General features: G+C 49.0%; 1 protein-coding gene across 2 annotated transcripts in view; it reads left to right on the top strand.

Moving 5' to 3' along the window:
- The window catches only part of SPECC1L (sperm antigen with calponin homology and coiled-coil domains 1 like), a 140,917-nt gene extending 123,776 nt beyond the window's left edge, over positions 1 to 17,141 (top strand). For both annotated transcript variants that reach the window (XM_049619114.1, XM_049619113.1), the window contains exons 14-16: positions 11,798 to 11,914; positions 12,744 to 12,803; positions 14,500 to 17,141. In XM_049619114.1, coding sequence (XP_049475071.1) covers positions 11,798 to 11,914; positions 12,744 to 12,803; positions 14,500 to 14,589 — 267 coding nt within the window. In that variant the 3' untranslated portion in view covers positions 14,590 to 17,141. The remainder of the gene's footprint in view (positions 1 to 11,797; positions 11,915 to 12,743; positions 12,804 to 14,499) is intronic.
- Positions 17,142 to 18,931: the final 1,790 nt, after the last annotated feature.

The raw sequence follows: 18,931 nt of genomic DNA on the forward strand, positions 1-18,931 counted from the left end.
TAGAAACAAATCCCTGACAGATTTAGAAGAACCGTTCCTGCTGTAAGCAGTAAGATAAGTTCATCTTAAGGTGGGCACACCATATGGAGCAATTCTTTCCTGAGATCATTTCCTTCCCAAGCTGCTGCACTACCATAGCCACTTCACATCCAGGCTGCCTTGTACTTCAGTGTCCTGGGTCAGACCAGATATATGCCCTATGATTTCAGAAAGGGAAGTGCTGTGCCAAGGAAGGTCAGTAGTCCTTCTAGGCTCACATTCTGTCTGGGCTTGCATCAGAAGGTGCACCTGAACGTGAGTGCTCCCTGAAATGTGAGTGCTCGGTACTCACCGGGAGGATAACAGTATGTCCAGATGGGCAACGTCCTAACTGGGGCTTGCCATGAATGCAGCGGTCTGAATCTTTGCTCTGCATGGAATTAATAGTATCCTGTAGTCTCTGTGTAGTAGTATCCTTTTTTGCACAAATCACATTTTTCAAATTTAAGGTGTTTGGATGAGTCTAGGTATACTTTGTATCTGTCCTTTATGCTTTATAAGTGCTGTCTTCTAGCAGCCCTCATGTTTAGAAGCTGAAGCTTTTTTTTTTTTTTTCTGAGAGAGCAGGAAGGGGCAGAGGGAGAAGAGAGAATCTTAAGCAGGCTCCACACTCAGCTCAGAGCCTGATGTGAGCTCCATCCTGGAGCTCATGACCCGAGCCAAAATCAAGAGTTGGATGATCAACTGACTGAGCCACCCAGGCGCCCCTGAAGCATTTTTTTTTTTTTAAGACCTACCTCTATACTGAAGCTTTCCGATACTCTGGATTTTTTTTTCCCTTGAATTTCTCTGCTTTTCCTCAGAGTTTTCTTTTTTTCTTTCTCAGCCCCACTCAGTTTTCTTAAACAAGCATGTTATTCAGCAAACCTTTGTGGAGTGCCTGAAGAGGGTGCTAGCTTTTGAGTTCAGTGCTTGGCAAAGAACACTCCCGAGAGAGGGAAACAAAGTCATGTAAGTGCTATCTATTTGCAGTAGGCACAGGGGAGACGTGTGACAGAAGTCCATGTGATTGTCACAGAGCCATCAGATATTCCCTGGCCCAGATGGTAGGTGTCCTGAAGTCCCAGGGTGTGAACTAGAAGAGAGGGGCTCGGAACCAGTGTGGCTGGCTTCTGGTACTCTGGGGATTTTCCTGGGGTGGGGACAGAGTCTCTTGTCTTATGCTTATTTGTGGTTTAGAAGGTGGAATCAGCACCATCTTGGGGGAGGTGGGAGAAGGGGACGGGATATGCCAAACTCTAGCAGAGGGAGCTTGTTCTGTGTACCTCATAGACTCTGTCTTATTAAATCCTCATAATTGTGTATCTTTCCCATTTTGTATATGAGAGAATGGAGACTCTCTGAGGTAAATTATGCTCCCCCAGTCTTGTAGCTAGCTAGTAGTAGGAAGTGGCCCTGACATTCAAAGCCCAGGTCTGTGGGATTCTAAAACCCATGGTATCCTGTCACACCACTCTCTCTTCAGTGATGATCTATAAGAGCTGTGGCTTTCAAATCAGTGTAAAGAATTTCTTAAGACTTAAAATGGAGGAGCAGTCAGGCTTGCAAGGTAAAGAGCTTCCGTTCTGTCACCAGAAGGTTCTGAAGAGCCTTTTCTCAGAGAAAGCATTTGAACAGGGTTTTGGTGTGAGCCATGGCTTCTTACATTGGGCAGCCTTCACTACCCAGATTGCCCTGCATCTGTCTGTTTCAGAGTCTGAGTACAAAATTGGTAGCACTTGTCCTAAGGATAGACTAAAGGAGGCTATCCCAAAGATATTGTGGAATGCCTCATTTTCTTCCTCTCAAACACAAGAATTCTCAGGGAAGCCGTTGGGAAGGTTAGGATGAGGAGATGAAGCTTCTCTCCTCCTTTGCCAAACAAGCCCTTCCCCAGAGCACACACCATGGTAAATGTTGCTTGAGGATTTCTGTGTGTGTCTCCTTTAGTTCAAATTGCATTTTGATGAGTAATAACCTCTGCCAAAGCTAAACTAAATCTAGAAAAGGCAGGACTGATTCCTAAGCTGCTCATAAGACTGCTCATAATATGCCCAGGACAAGTAGGACCTAGTCAGCGGCTCCTGCCTACCGTCCCTTCCTAGTGGCAATTTTCCTGAATTTTCAAAAAGCAGGTATCTTGGTTCCTGTGTGTTCCTCCACAAAAAGTCTCCCTTTGAAGGAGTTTATGGGAAATGTGGGGATATTACTCCCATCTCTTAGGATGACATTTGCTAACTTATTCTGAATTGTTCCCCCAAAATTGGTTCATTTGACTGAAACAATTTATATAGCCCAAAATGTTATTATTAGACTAGATTTTGTTTTTGTGAAGCTTCGATACAGTTGGAGCTGTATCCTAGAAATGTGCTTGCTACTTTGAGCAACATCATTGTGGTTAAATGTAGCTGTCTCACCCACAGAATCATGGCAGTTTCCCTCCCTTGACTTTGGAACAGCCATACAGAGAATGATAGATCAGCTTCCTTTCTAGTTACCATAGTTGCTTGTTTATCCTGGTGGTGAAGGGAACAGGTTGATACCCTGCCTTCTGTGTTCAACTACTTGTTTTTAAGAAAATTTTTTAAGTAGGGCTGTAAAAGTTCCCATAAAACCTACTTTGAATCATATTTAAGAAACGTGACTTCCCAGTGAACGCTCTAGGATAAGTTAGTTGCTTATGAGATCTACTTGGTGTATAAAGTTTATTGAGCATGAACTACTTCAGACCATTCGCCAGGTTTTTTTTTTTGGGGGGGGGGGTTGAGTTTGTTTTTTGTTTGTTTTGTTTTGTTTTTGTTGTTGTTTTTACTGTGGTAAAACAGACATAACCTAAAATTTTCCCGTTCCAGCCATTTTTAAGTCCACAGTTCAGGGGCATTAAGTACATTCACAGTGTTATGCAACCATCACCACTGTGTGGGGTTCCAGAACTTTTCCTCACCCCCAAATGGAAATCCCCATATCCATTAGCAGTCACTCCCTATTCCCACGCCCTGACAGCCACTAATCTGCTTTCTCTGAATCTCAGTAAGTTGGATGTTGAGTATAAATGGAGTCCTACAATATGCGGCCTTTGTGTCTAGCTTTCACCTAGCAGAATGTTTCAAGATTTATCCGTGTTGTAACGTGTCAGTACTTCACTTTTTAAAAAAATTTTTTTATCTTTATTTTTGAGGAGAGAGGAGAGAGAGAGAGAGAGAGACAGAGTGCAGGTGGGGGAGGAACAGAGAGAGAGGGAGACACAGAATCGGAAGCAGGCTCCAGGCTCCGAGCTGTCAGCACAGAGCCCAAAGCGGAGCTCAAACTCACAGACTGTGAGATCATGACCTGAACTGAAGTTGGACGCTTAACTGACTGAGCCACCCAGGTGTCCCAGTACTTCATTTTTTTATGACTCAAAAATTTCCGTTGTATGGATATACCACATTGTGTTTATTTTTCTGTTGGTAGACTTTTGTTGGTTGGTTGTTTCCACATTTTGGCTATTGTGAATAATGCTGCTGTGAACATTCCTGGGCAGGTATTAATTTCCATGCCTGTTTTCACTTTTATGTGGATACTAGAGTGGAACTGCCAGGTTATCTGATAATTATATGTGTAACTTATTGAGGAACTACCACAGCAGCTACATCATTTTCCATTCCCATCAGCAGTGTACAATTCTCATTTCTTTACATCCTCACCAGCACTTGTTATTCAATTTTTTTTTAATTCATTTATTTTGAGAGAGACAGAGACAGTGCGACTGGGGGAGGGAGAAAGAACCCAAAGCAGGCTCTGCGCTGCCAGTACAGAGGCCAACACGGGCCTGGACCCATGAAACCATGAGATCGTGACCTAAGCTGAAACCAAGAGTTGGACGCCCAACCGACTGAGCCACCCAGATGCCCCTGTTATTCTGTTTTGTAAAATGACATGTGTTCTATTGGCTATGAAGTGGTAGCTCTTGGTAGTTTTGATTTGCATTTCCCTGCTGCCGAATGGAGTTGAGTGTCTTCTTATGTGTTGTTGGCCATTCATCTGTCTTCTTTGGGTAAATATCTGTTCAGATCCTTTGCTCGATTTTGCATTTGGGCAGTTGGGTTATTTATCTTTTAGTTGAGTTGTTGAGTTGTAGGTTGGTTTGTCTTTTTGTGGAAATTTTCAAATACCCACTACAGTAATGAGAGTGGCAAAGTGACCCTGTGCACATGCCCCCTGGACACAAGTCATTGCACATGGTCCTTGCACTCTCCACCCCCACCTGGAGGTTTCCAGAACAACTCCCAGTCATTTAATGCCCTCTCACATTTAGTTTAAACTTCCCGATTGAATCATGGTTTTTTTTCATTGATTTGTTACAAATAAGATCCAGATAAGGTTCACACGTTGCATTTGGATAACATACCTCTTTTAAGTCTATTTTAATCGTAAAATTCACCCCCGTTTTTTTTCCTTTCAGTTTGTCCTCTTGAGGGAAGTGGATCATGTATTCTATAGAGTTCTACATTTTAGGTTTTGCTGACTACATCCCTGTGCTGCTCTCCCTAATATAAGCTGGAAAATAGAACTACAGGTTAGATCTGATTCCGGTTCCAGGTTTTGGCAGAAACACCTCAGTTGTGGAGTTGTGTCCTGCCCTTTCAGATAGAGCAGAGCAGGACTGGCTCTGTGTTTCTGAGATGGTCCTGGCCACTCATCATCACTGTTGCCAAATGGTACCATTCCATTTCTGTCAGTCACTCCTGCTTCTTTGGAATTCCTCTTCACAAACTCTTTCATCAGCTGTTTAATTGCTTTGACATCCAGTTTGGTCGGGGAAGTTCCATCCGGTGCTTGATCCTCTCCCTTGGTTTCCCAGCCCTCAAGACTGTGAGTGGTTTCCAAGCTGGGCTGGGTGTGCTTCTGTGAGCATCATCATGAACTCCCGGATTTCACCTTTAAATGTTCCCATCCACTGCACTTCCACCGCTGTCAGTCTTTAGATCAGTGGTCCTGACTCAGGTGATCTGGGGACCTTTAACGAAAATAACGTCCAGACAACTGGGTCAGCCTCTCTGGGGTAGAGCTGAACATGTGGCCTTGGAAAGGCCTTGCACGTGATTCTGATGCACAGTGAAGATCAAAGGTCCTTATTAGAAGCCCCTCCCTGACAAGTGGCACGAGCTGCAGGGCCCTGTCTTCAGGGTTGCTGGTTCCTTCCTTCCTCCCTCTTTACCACGTAGTCCCAACACTGGACTCCATGGTGAGCAAGCCTCATGGATATATGCTGCCCTCCTTCCCTCCCCTCCCCTCCCTTCCCCTCTCCTTCTCTGACCTGGAGCAGAGAGAGCTTAGCTCTCCTTCAAAAAGGAGAAAGCACTAAGGTCCCCAGGACACCTCCCTTAGATCTGCAGCCAGAGTGGGCCTGCCAGTTCACACCGTGGCAGCCCTGGGCACCAAGCAGGCTTTTGCTGGTTACATCCAGAGTCTTCTGAGGCCTCCGTGTTTAACACTACCAGCAATGGTAAATACTGTCTCTTGATGTTTTTTCCCTCTATTTTATTTATTTGTTTGTTTAAGTTTTTATTTTTAAGTAATCTCTACACCCAGTGTGGGGCTTGAACTCACGACCCTGAGATCAAGAGCCTCATGCTATTTAGACCTCACATCCCCCTACCATACCACATATTTAAAGGTACCCTCTCCTGCCTGCCTCTCTCAGGTTTCCACACACCCTCCAGAACTTGACCCATGGCCTGGGGCTGAGGCACCTTGGGCAGGGTTGGTTTTGTTTGTAATTCACTTGTGTCTCCTGAAGGCTGGGCTGTGACCCCCAGCAGGTAGCATTCCCAGCATCTTCAGTCGCAGGAAGGACCTGGCCTCTCTGTCTGTGTTTGGCTGTGATCCCACTCTTCCACAGTTGAGACGGGCAGAAGGAAATTGATGTGAGCAGAGAGATGAATCATGGTATTTGGCTTTTTGCCCTGTGCCCATAAAAGTGGCATTTCCTTAAATAGATCAGAACCTTAATAACTATTTAAAGAACATGTGGAATTTGGGGGTGTATTTTATGGCCCTTAATTAAGCTTCAGACCAATTAAAACATTTTAAGATGTTTTATGACACTTTTTAATTTTTTTCTGTGGAGATTTTGTGTAATTTTTTTGCTCTCTTACTCCACCGCTCAACTCTCAGTGCATATAAACACACACCAAAGTGGGGCTACCTGAAGGCCACAGACAAAGGACAGCATCATATCTAAGTCACAGGAGTAGGAGAGGGCTTCTGGCCCAGGTCAAGAATTGAATGAGTGGGAATCACCCAGCCAATCCTATGGAGGGGCGTGAGGGTGTTAGGTGTCTGGTCTGAATTTTTATGATAGTGAAAAGGACAACAGATGGGCCTGTGAAGCAGGCCACGTCCATCTGCCCCATCAGATCTCTTAGTGGACATTTCCTGGATGGGAGGACGTGCGGCTGTGGGAGAAAATGCGACAAAGTGCCTCATTTGAGTCTGTGCTGAATGCTTTCCTGAACTTTTGTTCTGGCACGTATCATAAGCCTCTCATTTTTGTCCGCCTAATCCAAACATAGACTTCTCTAGAAAAGTAGAAAAGTCCTGAATTGACCTGAAAACTGAATGCAAAATCTGAATTCATTAAGTAGAAACTTGCATTATAGGGGCACCTGAGTGGCTCAGTTGGTTGAGTGTCTGACTTCGTTCGGCTCAGGTCATGATCTCACAGTTCGTGGGTTGGGGTCCTGCGTCAGGCTCTGTGCTGACCGCTCAGAGCCTGGAGCCTGCTTCAGATTCTGTGTCTCCCTCTCTCTCCCTTTTTCTGCTTGTGCTCTCTCTCTTTGTCTCTCAAAAATGAATAAACATTGAGGGCGCCTGGGTGGCTCAGTCGGTTAAGCGTCTGACTTGGCTCAGGTCATGGTATCACGGTTCGTGGGTCTGAGCCTGTGTCAGGCTCTGTGCTGAGCCTGGAACCTGCTTCAGAGTCTGTGTCTCCCTCTTTCTCTGCCACTTCCCTGCTCATGTTGTCTCACTCTCAAAAATAAATAATAAACATTAAAAAAAATTAATTAAAAATGAATAAACGTTAAAAAAATTTTTGTTAAAGAAACTTGCATTATAATTACTACTGTATGTCTCTATTTTTGTAATTACTACTTCTGTGTCTCTTTTAAAAACAAAATTGGGGGCACCTGGGTGGCTCAGTCAGTTGAGAGTCCAGCTCTTGATTTTGGCTCGGGTCTTGATCCCAGGATCGTGGGATCAAGTCCCTGCTTAAGATTCTCTCTCTCTCCTTCTGCCTCTCTCCTCCACTTGTGCTCTCTCTGTCTCTAAAATTAAAAATTAAAAAATTTTTAAAAAGAAAAAGAAAACTGTTCCCTTCTTAGAGAGCTTGTTAGTATCAGTACCTGTGAATAGTGAACAGTAAGAAAAGCATTGGTATGTGTATTCCCTGAAAACATCATGCTTTGGGCTTTAAGAATAGTTCATTTTATAGGTATTGGCTGGCCTGCTGAAGAAGCCATCCATGTAGGAGTCAGGGCACATCCAGGGGGGGAAGGCCCTTGATCCTACCGCAGCCCCTGTGGTAATCTGTAAGGTGTAAATGGCCCTTCTGTCCAGGGAGAAGTACACTTAGGTTTTACAGTCAAGGACTTCCCTTATGCACTGAAAATGCCACTTTTTGAAAATAGAAGGTCCATTCCTAGACATCCTTTGTGAAATAAACATGCCAAAAAGTATATCTGTGAAAGTCCTAAGGCTGTTACAGATAACTTTGTGACGAGGTGGCTTCTTAAGCCTAAATTAATAGCCTCAAAATTAAGAGCTCCAGAGAGGAAGCCAGCAGAACTTTCCTGTCTTCCCATCTGGATTTTCTAGCACCCTTTTCAGCCTCAGAGAACCAGCTTCATTGTTTATAGACTTTTCCATGTTCAGTCTGCATTATTTCACAGTAGATTGATATCCCAGCCCTGAACATCAAAAACGAACAAGCAGAAGGGCGCCTGGCTCAGTCAGTTAAGTATCTGACTTAAACTCAGCTCATGATCTCAGTTTGAGCCCTGCGTCAGGCTCTGTGCTGACAACTCTGGAGCATGAAACCTGCTTTAGATGGTGTGTCTCCCTCTCTCTCTGCCCCTCCCCTGCTCATGCTCTCTGTCTCTCTCTCAAAAATAAATAAACGTTAAAAAAAATTTGTTTTTAAATGAATAAGCAGTGAGATTGGGAGCAGAGGGTGCAGGCCCAGCACAGCCGTGGTGGCATGGGGTGATGGCAGCCTTGCCTGAGGCCTGCTTTCTCAGATTTTAGGCTTTTCTCCATTTCCTTTGAAGCACTGGCCTCATTTTCCCCCAGGGTCTCTCTGGAGGGGGTAGGAGATAGAAGGACGGGGACAGGGCATTTGAAGGTCTCACTTGGGTTTCCTGCATGTTGGCCTCAGTGTCCCTGCTGGGTACAGCGCCCAGCCTGGCTCGCCTCCAGCTGGCGGGGACAGTGACACCTGCCAGCCTGCCTGGGTTTGGAGTTTGTTTTGATTTGGAAGTTTGGTAGTCAGGTACTTCAAAGTTAGCACCCCCTGCCCTGAAACTCAAGAAGCCATTGTTTCCTCATTGTTTAAATATCTTTGGCATGTTTTGTAAATGAAGTCGCTGCTCTGCCTGGAGGTTCCAGGTTTGAGGTTGGGTTTGTGTTGAGGAAGCTGGGGAAGGCTGGGGTTCCCACAGCTGGGGAGCTGGAGCGCAGCAGTTTCCTCTGGAGGTGCTGGGAAGCCAGGCACGTAGGCAGCTCTGCCAGACGCCTGACTTTCAGGAGCTGGAAGAGGGGGCTGCGGCAGCAGGAAGTAGAGATTTGTTTTCCTCCAGAAATGAATGTGACCTCTGGGGGCAAGGGTTGGGAGTCCTTAGCAGCCACATGTTGCTGTTGGCCTCCCACAGGCCTTGGACAGTCATTAAGAAGCTTCTCGCCCTGCTTTCCACACAGTGATACTCCGTGCCCTCGGGTCTTTGATCAGGGCACTTGTCATGAGATCTAGTCTGATTTCTGGAGTGTGGATGGGCTTTGGACAGGCCTGAGTTTGAATAACCACATAGATCAGCTCTGGGACCTGGGCCTCCTTGCGCCCCAGCCTCCTTATCTAAAACTGCTCCCGGGTGATAGAATTAAACTGACACTCAATCCTCCCTGCTACCAGCCCAGCACCTTGGACAGGTCATTTCCCTTCCCTACTTCCAGTTTCCTCCCAGATGGTGCTGGCGCCCCTTGGCTGGCTGCTTCCTGAGATTCATGTGAGATGAAAGCGGCACGTTTGCTGTGGCGGCTCAGCAGTAACTGTCAGACACCACTGGTTGCACGGCGCCCTTAAAGGAGGTGGTGACTGGTATTGTCCCCTGGAGGGGGGCGGGGAGGGGCTGTCGGGAACCGGACAGGCATGCTTATTTGGACTGTGTCTTCGTGGCCAGGAAGTGTGGGGACTGCAGCACCGAGGCGGGGAAGACCTGTCAGGCCCCAGTCACTGGGGGAGGGTGGGCGGGTGCACTCTTTGAGGCCAAGTCAGATGGCCCTGAAAGCTTACTGCGATCTTCCCTGTGACTCTTGGCAGGTTTGTATCCTTTTGTGCTTTAATCTGGTAATTTCTCTCACCACAGTTTATGAACAATGATTTCAGGCCAGATCAGCGTGACTGGCTGCCCCAAATAATCAGGTTACAGAGGGGAAATGACCTCTGGAATAATTGCCCACAGAGCTGCTGCCTTTTTGACGGCTTATGTTTGAGTAGAAGCCCCCCCCTCCCCCCCGCCCCCAGAGGGCAGCATTCTGGGTGTCTGCATTCGAGGGCCAGAATTCACTTGGATGATAAAAGCTTATGAAAAGTTCAGCTCTGTGCTCTTCCACATTGCTTGCTGCTTTTGTAAGGAAACTGCCTGAGAGCTGCTGAGTCTGGACTAAGACTGTCTTTCCCGAAGGGCCAGTTGCCAGGCCTGGTCCTGTCCTCCCCACCTGCCCCTCATCCATTCCCCTACTCGGTGTGAGAACCTAACAGTCTGTAAACCAGGGTCAGGGATGGCAAAGTTTGTAAAACTCTGTACATGTACACATGGTATTCATATTGTGTGATCACTTGTCCCAGGAAGGAGTAGGAACCTGTACCCAGGAACGGGTGGTTTGCCTTCAATAATAAAATGTGGGCTTTCCCAGCCCCCCCAAGAACTAACCCTTGATGCAGTTGAAGTCTGCATGAAAGAACAGTGTGACCTTAAATAAGAGGTGTTTGGGAAGTGCTCGCTTTTTCAGTTTGTGGCATTTATATAAAGTGTGTGAATTTCCAAAATTTAATTGTGGAGTTTTACTTTCAAAAGGATTCTTGGGCGCCTGGGTGGCTCAGTCGGGTGAGCGTCCGAGTTCGGCTCAGGTCATGATCTCACAGCTCGTGGGTTCGAGCCCCGCATCGGGCTCTGTGCTGACAGCTCAGAGCCTGGAGCCTGCTTTGGATTCTGTGTCTTCCTCTCTGCCCCTAACCCACTGGTATTCTGTCTCTGTCTCTCTCAAAAATAAAGAAACAAAAAAAAATTTTTTTAAAGGATTCTTATGGGGTGCCTGGGTAGCTCAGAAGGTTAAGGGTCAGACTCTTTTTTTTTTAATTTTTTTTTTTAACATTTATTTATTTTTGAGACAGAGAGAGACAGAGCATGAACGGGGAGGGTCAGAGAGAGGGAGACACAGAATCTGAAACAGGCTCCAGGCTCTGAGCTGTCAGCACAGAGCCCGACGCGGGGCTCGAACTCATGGACCGTGAGATCATGACCTGAGCCGAAGTCGGCCGCTTAACCGACTGAGCCACCCAGGCGCCCCAAGGATCAGACTCTTGATTTAGCTCAGGTCATGATCTCACGGCTAAGTCCCAAGTCAGGCTCTGGGCTGAGTGTGGAGCCTGCTTAAGATTCATATTCTCTTTTTCTCTCTTTCTCTCTCCTCCCCTCCCTCCCTACTTCCCTCTCTCTCTCTCTCCCTTTCCCTCCCGCTCCTTCCCTCTCTCCCTCTCCCCCTCTCCTTGTCCTTCTGCCCCTCCCCTTGCCCCTCTGCCCCTCCCCCACTCGAGTGAGCATGCTCTTCTCTCTCTCTCTCTCAAAGAAAAAAAAAGAATTCTCGCAAGTAAAGGTAAAGGCTACACATTAGCCAAATTGTGTTACCATATAGTCAACTATTCTGAATATGTTACTTTTATGGTTGCAAATAATTATACTATAAATATGGAATGAGGTACCTCTTACAAGAAAGTCGAGGTGATCTGGGAGAAGCGCTGTGGGGACGCACACAGCCCCAGCATGAATCAGCTCCCAATGTCTCCTAATGCAAGATGGCAGCTGTTGATGCCTTCAGAACACAGGGGTTTTTATGTACTATAAATCTGTGCCTGAGCCCTAATAGGGGAGGTCAGGCTGAATCATAACTTCTCAGCGTAGAACTCTGCTCCCCAGGGCCCCACGATGCTGCAGAACTGCCAGAACAGTGCCCTGTGCCCACTGTTCTTCACGTGAAGAGGAGGTGGCTCAAACGTGTGCCACCAAGGTGGCAGCAATCTGTAGGTGGTGGATAGGATGGAGTGGGGAATTGCTACAAGGCCAGTCACTGACACCTGCTGGTCTTGGGACATGGCCCCTAGCACTCTGTGCTTTCTCCGGAAGCTCCCCCTGCCTGGCATTTGGAGGCCACGTGGCATCCGAGGCCTCCTTTCTCCTCCTTACCGTCCTCCTCAGAAGATCACAACGTGCGTTACTTACCTGTTTTTCTTCTTTTCCTTCAGAATATTGACATTACAAACTTCAGCAGCAGTTGGAATGACGGGTTGGCCTTCTGTGCTCTCCTGCATACGTACCTTCCGGCCCACATTCCATATCAAGAGCTGAACAGCCAAGATAAGGTAGGCCGGCTGTGGAATGGCCAGCTCCTGGAGTCCTTACCGCATAGGAGAGGCAGAGCCTTCCACTGGCAGGACCCAAGTCACATTGCTGGCTCACAGTGGCCTCATCCCAGCTCAGTTTTGTTCTGGGATTGAGTTATTTGTGCTGAGCCAGCCAGTCCCTGACCAACCTTTCTAGGACATTTGGTGGGTTCAGAATTCCCCAAGTGACAACATTCCCTGTGGGAGCTGTCAGCCTTCCTGGGTGATGATATTTAGAATTGAGGGTTTTACCAAGAACTGGCCACGGAGAACTGCTCAAGGCATGAGCAGTCTGGGCAGGGCTCTCACCACACCAGGCCAGCCTCCCACCAGCCCTGTGCAGTCCGGGTGTCCCACTCAGGGAGGTGCTTGGAGACAGGTTGGGGAGAACCCTCATCCAGATGGGCACTAGGAGAGGTCCCAAGCCCGAGCCTTCCTCTGGTCCCCTCCTGCCCTCAGATAACCCTTGAAGATTTTCCCCTGGGGAGGAAGCTCATTTGACAGGTGTTTCTGATCAGCTTTTGGGGTCCAGGTCCAGGCAGCTCAGGGCTGATGTGTCAGAAGCATCCCTTTTCCACAGCGAGGAAAGAAGGGGCTTGTGGAGATTGCTCTACAGCCGGTCACCAGAGGAGTGGGTGGGCCCTGCGGAGGGGTGGTCAGGGTAGGTGGGGGCTTCAGGGGCTCCAGTGTAGGTTTGTTCTGGCACCAAGTGGAGGTGGCTGTCCATCTTCCCTGGCAGCACAGGTAGTGCAGGTTGCCTTCCTCCTGGCCTCGCTTGTCCACTCCAGTCACACAGTTTCTTTTACAGCGAAGGAACTTCACCCTGGCCTTTCAGGCAGCTGAGAGCGTCGGCATCAAATCCACACTGGTGAGTCACTGGCAGGCCCCTTCTTTTGTTGGGAAGAGCTTCCTTCTCATTAAGAGAGTTCCTGGGTGGCTACTGGGCGAGACAGGGGTCCACACAGGCCCTGGCCGGCCGAGTGAGCATCCTGCCAGAGGGGCCCCGGCAGGGGTTTCACCTCAGTCCTGTGGGCGCTTTGTGCGTCCTGAGGAAGCACCTGAGGTGGGTGGAGTCATCTTGACCACAGCCCCAGCGACTTTGACTTCCTTAGAGTCACCTTCTTTTTCGGGTGAATCTCATGACAATAACATGTCACTGTCAGAGATGCATTCCTGTGGGTTTGTCTGCCTTTTGTCATGCTAGGGGGAGAGGAGGCGAGTGCGATTCGAGGAAGGAGACTTTAGAGGTGGAGCAGGTATGTCACGCTTCACAAGTGCTGTGGCAAATGCCACTCACAGTGTGAGAAATTAGTTGTAGAGAGCCCACATTTCAGGGTCATTAGGCCTCTGCTCAGTGCCCACAGTAGCTCAAACCACACATGCTTCTGTCAGAGCTCTCACCTTGTCACTATGTCTGACTTTCTGAAGAAAATACTGCGTCCAGATGCAAAGCCAGTACTTCCACACCTAGAGACACTTTCATTATATACATAAACTCTACTGAGGTGTTTGTCCAGGGCGCCCAGCTTGAGATTTCCACAGAGTAAAGAGCCCTGTGGGACTGGGTCAGGGACTCAAGGACACCCCTTACCCTCATTTGTAACCGTTGGATGGTTTTGAAGAAGTGTTTACATTCATATTTACCCCACAGGAGTGTTCATGTAAAGTCCCAGAAGTTGTATCTTCTGAATTGACAGAAATATGTCCTCTATTCAGCTGTACAGAGAGAAAGAGAAATTACCATTATTGAAATGTTTCCCGTTAGCTGGGTATTTTATATCACATGTAAAGTACTAACATATAAAAAGCTGTCCGTTTCCCCACCCTAAAGAGCTTTTAGTCAAGATCTTACATTGAACAAACGTATTTTCTTTTTTCTATACCACCATTGGGTGGCCCGTTCCATTGTGCTGGCTGTGGCAACATGTTCTGTGTCCCTCACCCATGGTTCCACGGGTTCTCTTGAGCATGGCTCCCCTGAAAAGTCATGGATGTTCTTCAGCAACAGTGAAACTCTTTTGGGGTCTTCTAGTCATATATCCAAGTCTTGGGTTTCATCAGCTGGCATCTCACAGATCACTGATATTCTGCAGGATACAGTTAGAGAACAGTGTCTTTGATGATTTCAGATGGTTGCCATGGTGAAGGACATTGGAAAGTTGAGTTCTGGGAGCCCTGGGCCCACAGAGACTCTCTCAGGACAGAGACTAGGGTGAGAAGGGCTCTCAGAAGCCACCATGTGGAGGGGTTTAAGAGAGGTAGGCAGAGAGCAAGGCCCCAAAGAAGACAAAAGCCAGCCTTGGAGGGCTGTGGCCGGGAGCATGGGCACCCCGGTGTGGGACTCTGGGGTAGGGCTCGGGCACAGACAGGCAGCTCAGGGACCATGCTGACACTTCGCAGGCACACTTGGTAGCGATGGAGCAGGCATCTTGGCCAGGCCTTTGGTGGGTATGATCCAGCTTAGCCCAGAGTCGAAGCCTCCGACCCCAGCTGTGGGGGGAGCCTGTTGGGATGGGCCCAGAGGTGACCTGGGATTCTAAGCAGGTCTCTTCCTTCTCCGCCAGGACATTAATGAAATGGTCCGGACCGAGCGGCCTGATTGGCAAAGCGTGATGCTTTACGTGACAGCAATCTACAAGTACTTTGAAACCTGAGCACACCAGAAGGACTCTCCCCATTACCAAGTGACACCAACGCCATTAGCTATGCACCCCGTAAAGCTTTCAGCGACTCTCTGGGCTGCCCCGCAGCGTGTGAGCCTTCAGCCGGGGCCTCTGAGTTGGGAGAACTCAGGCGTCTGTGGCCCACGGCTCACACTGGGCTCCTCGTACATGACCTGTCAGGTCAGAGGTCGGCGTGGGCTCAATGCACATCACACACGCTGTTTGCTGCGGAGTTTCTTTTCTGAAGAGAATATTGAACTACATTAGTGCTGCGGGGTGTAAAAAACGGCTCACGCACAGCTAAACTTGGGGAAGGGGGTGAAATGATGTGGGCAGCTCACAGGGGGTTAGTGAAAGCTTTAGCTGCAGCTCTTCTGGACTCCTTGCCAGCGCAGGTTCTGTCACCTGGGAGAACTGGGCAGGGAAGTCGGCACCTGGCAGAGATGGCTGGGTGAACAGGCCACGGCCCTGGACGTGGGCTCAGTTTCAAGGCGTGCATCCCATGGCAGTGGGATGGCCACCGCTTCCGGGTGACAGGGCTGTCCTGGCCCGTGTGATTTAAGTGTTTGCAACTTGAGCTAACAAATGATTGCGACTCAAGTTCCTGGCTCAAAGGGTCTGCTGCTGCTGAATGGTTGGTTTGCTGCTGGGTCCCCCTTGTCACGCCTCTGCCGACCTGTCCTTCAGCCTTGAAGGGGCTTGGAAACCCAGCTCTGGCATTAGGTTTCTGGACAAAAGAATTGGTCAAAAGGAGTTCTGGTTAAAATTTTTTTTTTTTCTTATGAGCAATATTGGGGGGAAAAGCTCCTGTTCTATTGGTACCAAAGTTAAATTTGTTTCTTGAACGTAGAGCTAAAACACAAAATCTGGACATTAGCCTGGTGAAAGCCAGAAATGAAGTCGGACATAGCAGGAGAAAAAGCTAAACAGCTGGAGGCAGCCCAGACAGTGTAATTTAAAGTCACTCTGAGTCACTCAGACGAAATCCTCCTAGGCAAGAATTTAAGGAAGTGCCTTAACTCTCCTTGCAAGGGGGGTCTTGGAGGCCACTGCATACACAGCTACAGCAGATGTCTTCAGGGCTCATGACATGCAGCCCAGCGATGGAGTTGGTCCCCTGCCACACCACCTTCCAGGTTCCGAGTGACAGGCAGCCGCACCAGCACCTCTTCTGTGCAGCGGAACCAAAGCCTTATCATGAGGTGTCCTGGTGAGATGACTCTCAGACTGGGACTCAGCCCTTCTTGGGAACCGGGAGCCTGCATCTCATGTGTGCCTAACACAGTAGCTGTTGGTTTAAACAGTGTCAAGACCTGTTGCTTCTAGAACACAGCTGTGTTTGGCACCTGCAAAGCAGCATGAGGAAGAGTTGCCACCAGTGGAAGCAGGATCACTGCCCCAACCACAGGATGCGAAGAAGGTGCCCGGCCAACACATGGGCCGAGGGTTCTGCGTTCAAGTGTGGTGTTCCTGACTAGGACTTGATATGTCTGTAGCCTAGAGAAGAATGTGGTTATTGTGAAATGGGCTGTGTGTTGTGTGCATGTGGCCTGCTGGCCCACAGTCAGGTGGCTGGTAAGTGCCCATCAGCCCTGCCCAGAGGTCCTAACCTGCTGCCCCAACTGGAGGCTCTTTGTGAAATGCCTATTTTCAGCTAAGGAAGGAGAGGTCAGCAGAGTCCAGCCCCAGGGCACACTGGAAGACCCTGGGAGATGGTACCTGTCTCAACCTTCCTGACGAGGTTCTATTCTGATTTCTGTTGTTCTGTTGACAGTTGCCCTGTGCTGTCACAGGAGGGACTGTTAGGTGAGAACTAATTGTTTTTCAGTGTCTTTCCACTTGGTCTTTCTGAGTTCCGCTTTGGCTCTCATTCGCCCTCATGGAAGCCTGTGCTCCTGTCTGGACCCAGTATGTCCGATCTGCGGCCATGTTTTTGTTTATTTATTGTGTTGGGGGGTGCTTTTTTGTTCTGTGAAGGAAAAGATTTCCCTGGATCTGCAGTTCACACATCTGTCCCTTCCTAGCCAAGCGAGCCAGCCCTGGCAACTCATGCTGGTAGGCATGGGGCTGTGCTCACAAGGCTGCCAGTGAGGTCAGTGACAGGGCAGAGGGTGGCCGCGGGGAGTGCCGGGACGAGGCCCACCTGTTTAAAGGCCCATTTCTGTCTCTCTGACAAGAAGCTGTGCAGGGGTGTCTGTCTGGGCTGCCCACATTTTGCATGTGGGTCCACAGGTGAGAAGATTCTAGAAGCGTGATTTTTGCTTTTTCTAATAGGATTCTTTTTATGATGTTGGCTTTATAGGATAATTCTAGATGGTCATACATACCTAAAAGTGCTACTGTGAGGTGCTTTTGGTCCAGTGGCACTTGACCTGAAGCCTCCAGGAAGTCATTTTGCCTCTTCTCCCTTCAAGCACAAGCTTTACTGCAAAAGGGCCAGTTACATTTCTGTATCCCTCAACCATGGGCTTCTGCTGACTGACAATACTTTTTTATTTTGTTCTATGAAATATTCTCAAATGTATTAAAATTGCTGAAAGACATCAGGCTTGGGCTTTTCTAGCTCGACATTTCCAGCTGCCCCTCTGACATGTGTGAACAGGACCCTTGAAGCCTCCTGGGACTGGGTTTTGGCAAGAGGAGGGCACCTGAGCCCAGGCTCTGTCCCCTTTATCTCCCCCTCCCCTTCAGCTCATAGGCCAGGAAACATTGTGGGGAAAGGACCTGAGGGACGGAGGAGGTGTGTGATAGGTCCCACCCTGGGCTGTTGTGCAGAGCCACCAGGCATGACCAAGTGCCCGGGCCTGAGACAAGGGTGGCCCTGGGACCACTGAGATTGTGTAACAGATACCAAGACCCCAGAAGCACAGTCTAAGTTGCCCTACAAGAACAGAAGCCCTGGCATTCCCAAACTGTAGCCCAGACATGTGCTGTTCTGGGGAACAGAGTGGGGGGCAGGGTGCCTTGGCTTGGAGATTTTGTTGTTGTTTTTTTTAGCAATGCATCATCTTGGAGATAATTTTCAGAATATATAAAATTATAGAGAAACAAAAAATCGATAATTATACCACTCAGAGGCAACCAAACCAGTCAAGCCTTATTTTTCCTGTGTATCTTGTGTGGAATGATGATGAATCCACAGAGTGCAGCCCAGAACAACACCAGGTCCTATCACATTGCACATGTAACATGTCACATGCAGAGGGTCCCGTGGGGCTGCCTCCTGCCGGACACTCAGTGACCTAGGAGGCCCTTCCTGGGCCTGAGACCCCCCTCCCCAGGGTCAGCATCTGTCCAGTAACTGAACACACACCTGGGGAGCCCCAGAGCCCACGGTCTGAATTGAGGTATGTCCTGTGAGTGCTCAAGAGTCCCCTAAACGGTGCTGATAGCCATGAGTGTCCATTTCGGCCCAGCTTCCAGAGTGCAGCACCCAAGCCCTTGGGTTACAGGGCTGGGCGTGAGGACTGAGCTAGGACTGGGTGTGTTTCCAGCTTCTCCCCACTCACCAGCTGTGGGGCCTGGGGTGAGCTTGTGTGTTTCGCTGTGGTTGTTCTGTGATCGGCAGGAGGGGTGATGCCACCCAGCACCCCTGGGCAAAGGGACAGCACAGGCTCCCTCAGCTGCTACCCCTTAGGTGTGGGGGCTGCCCTCCCTCAAACATCCCTCCTGCCTGTTAGGCCTGCTGCCTCAGGAGCAGACTGAGGTGGACCATAGAGGAGTCCATTTGTAGCCCAACTTCCTAACCTGCTTAGAGCCTGGTGGCTCCCAGTGGGACCAGCCCGAGGCCTCTGCCTCCCTAGACTTAGCACTTGTTCTTCCTGTCCCTGGTTAGCTCTCTGGGGAGGGAATTGTTTCCACTTTGACTTAAGGGAAGTTTCTAGAACCTCTTTGGGGCAGGGGGGGGCGGGGTGGTGGTGGCTTTGATGGGTGAAAGCAGGAAAACACGTTTCTCTGGAAGGGGAGAGATACAGAAGCATTCTCACCCCTCCATCCACAGCCTCGCAGGGTGGGGTCCTCGGCCGTGGGTGGCCATGCTCTGGTGACACACAGTGGCCAGCTCCTTGGCCCTATTCTTGCTGGGCTGCACTTCTCCCACCCTTGGTTTGACCTGAGTTGGTTTGGGTTGTCCTTTAAATGGAGGATGGGGCAGATATAAGGGGTCTTGTGCTCTGTACCAGGTGGATAAGGGGTGGATTCTAGTCAGGGCCTGCTCCAGGCCATTGGGAAAGTACTAGATAGGAGCCCTGAGCCTACGGAGTCAGGACTTTGCTGGGCCACAGCTAGTGCATCTGTGTAGGAGGCAGGGTGGGGGTCTGGGAGGACAGGGCTC

This window comes from Panthera uncia, assembly GCF_023721935.1.
Source record: "Panthera uncia isolate 11264 chromosome D3 unlocalized genomic scaffold, Puncia_PCG_1.0 HiC_scaffold_8, whole genome shotgun sequence".
Classification (NCBI taxonomy): Eukaryota; Metazoa; Chordata; class Mammalia; order Carnivora; family Felidae; genus Panthera; species Panthera uncia.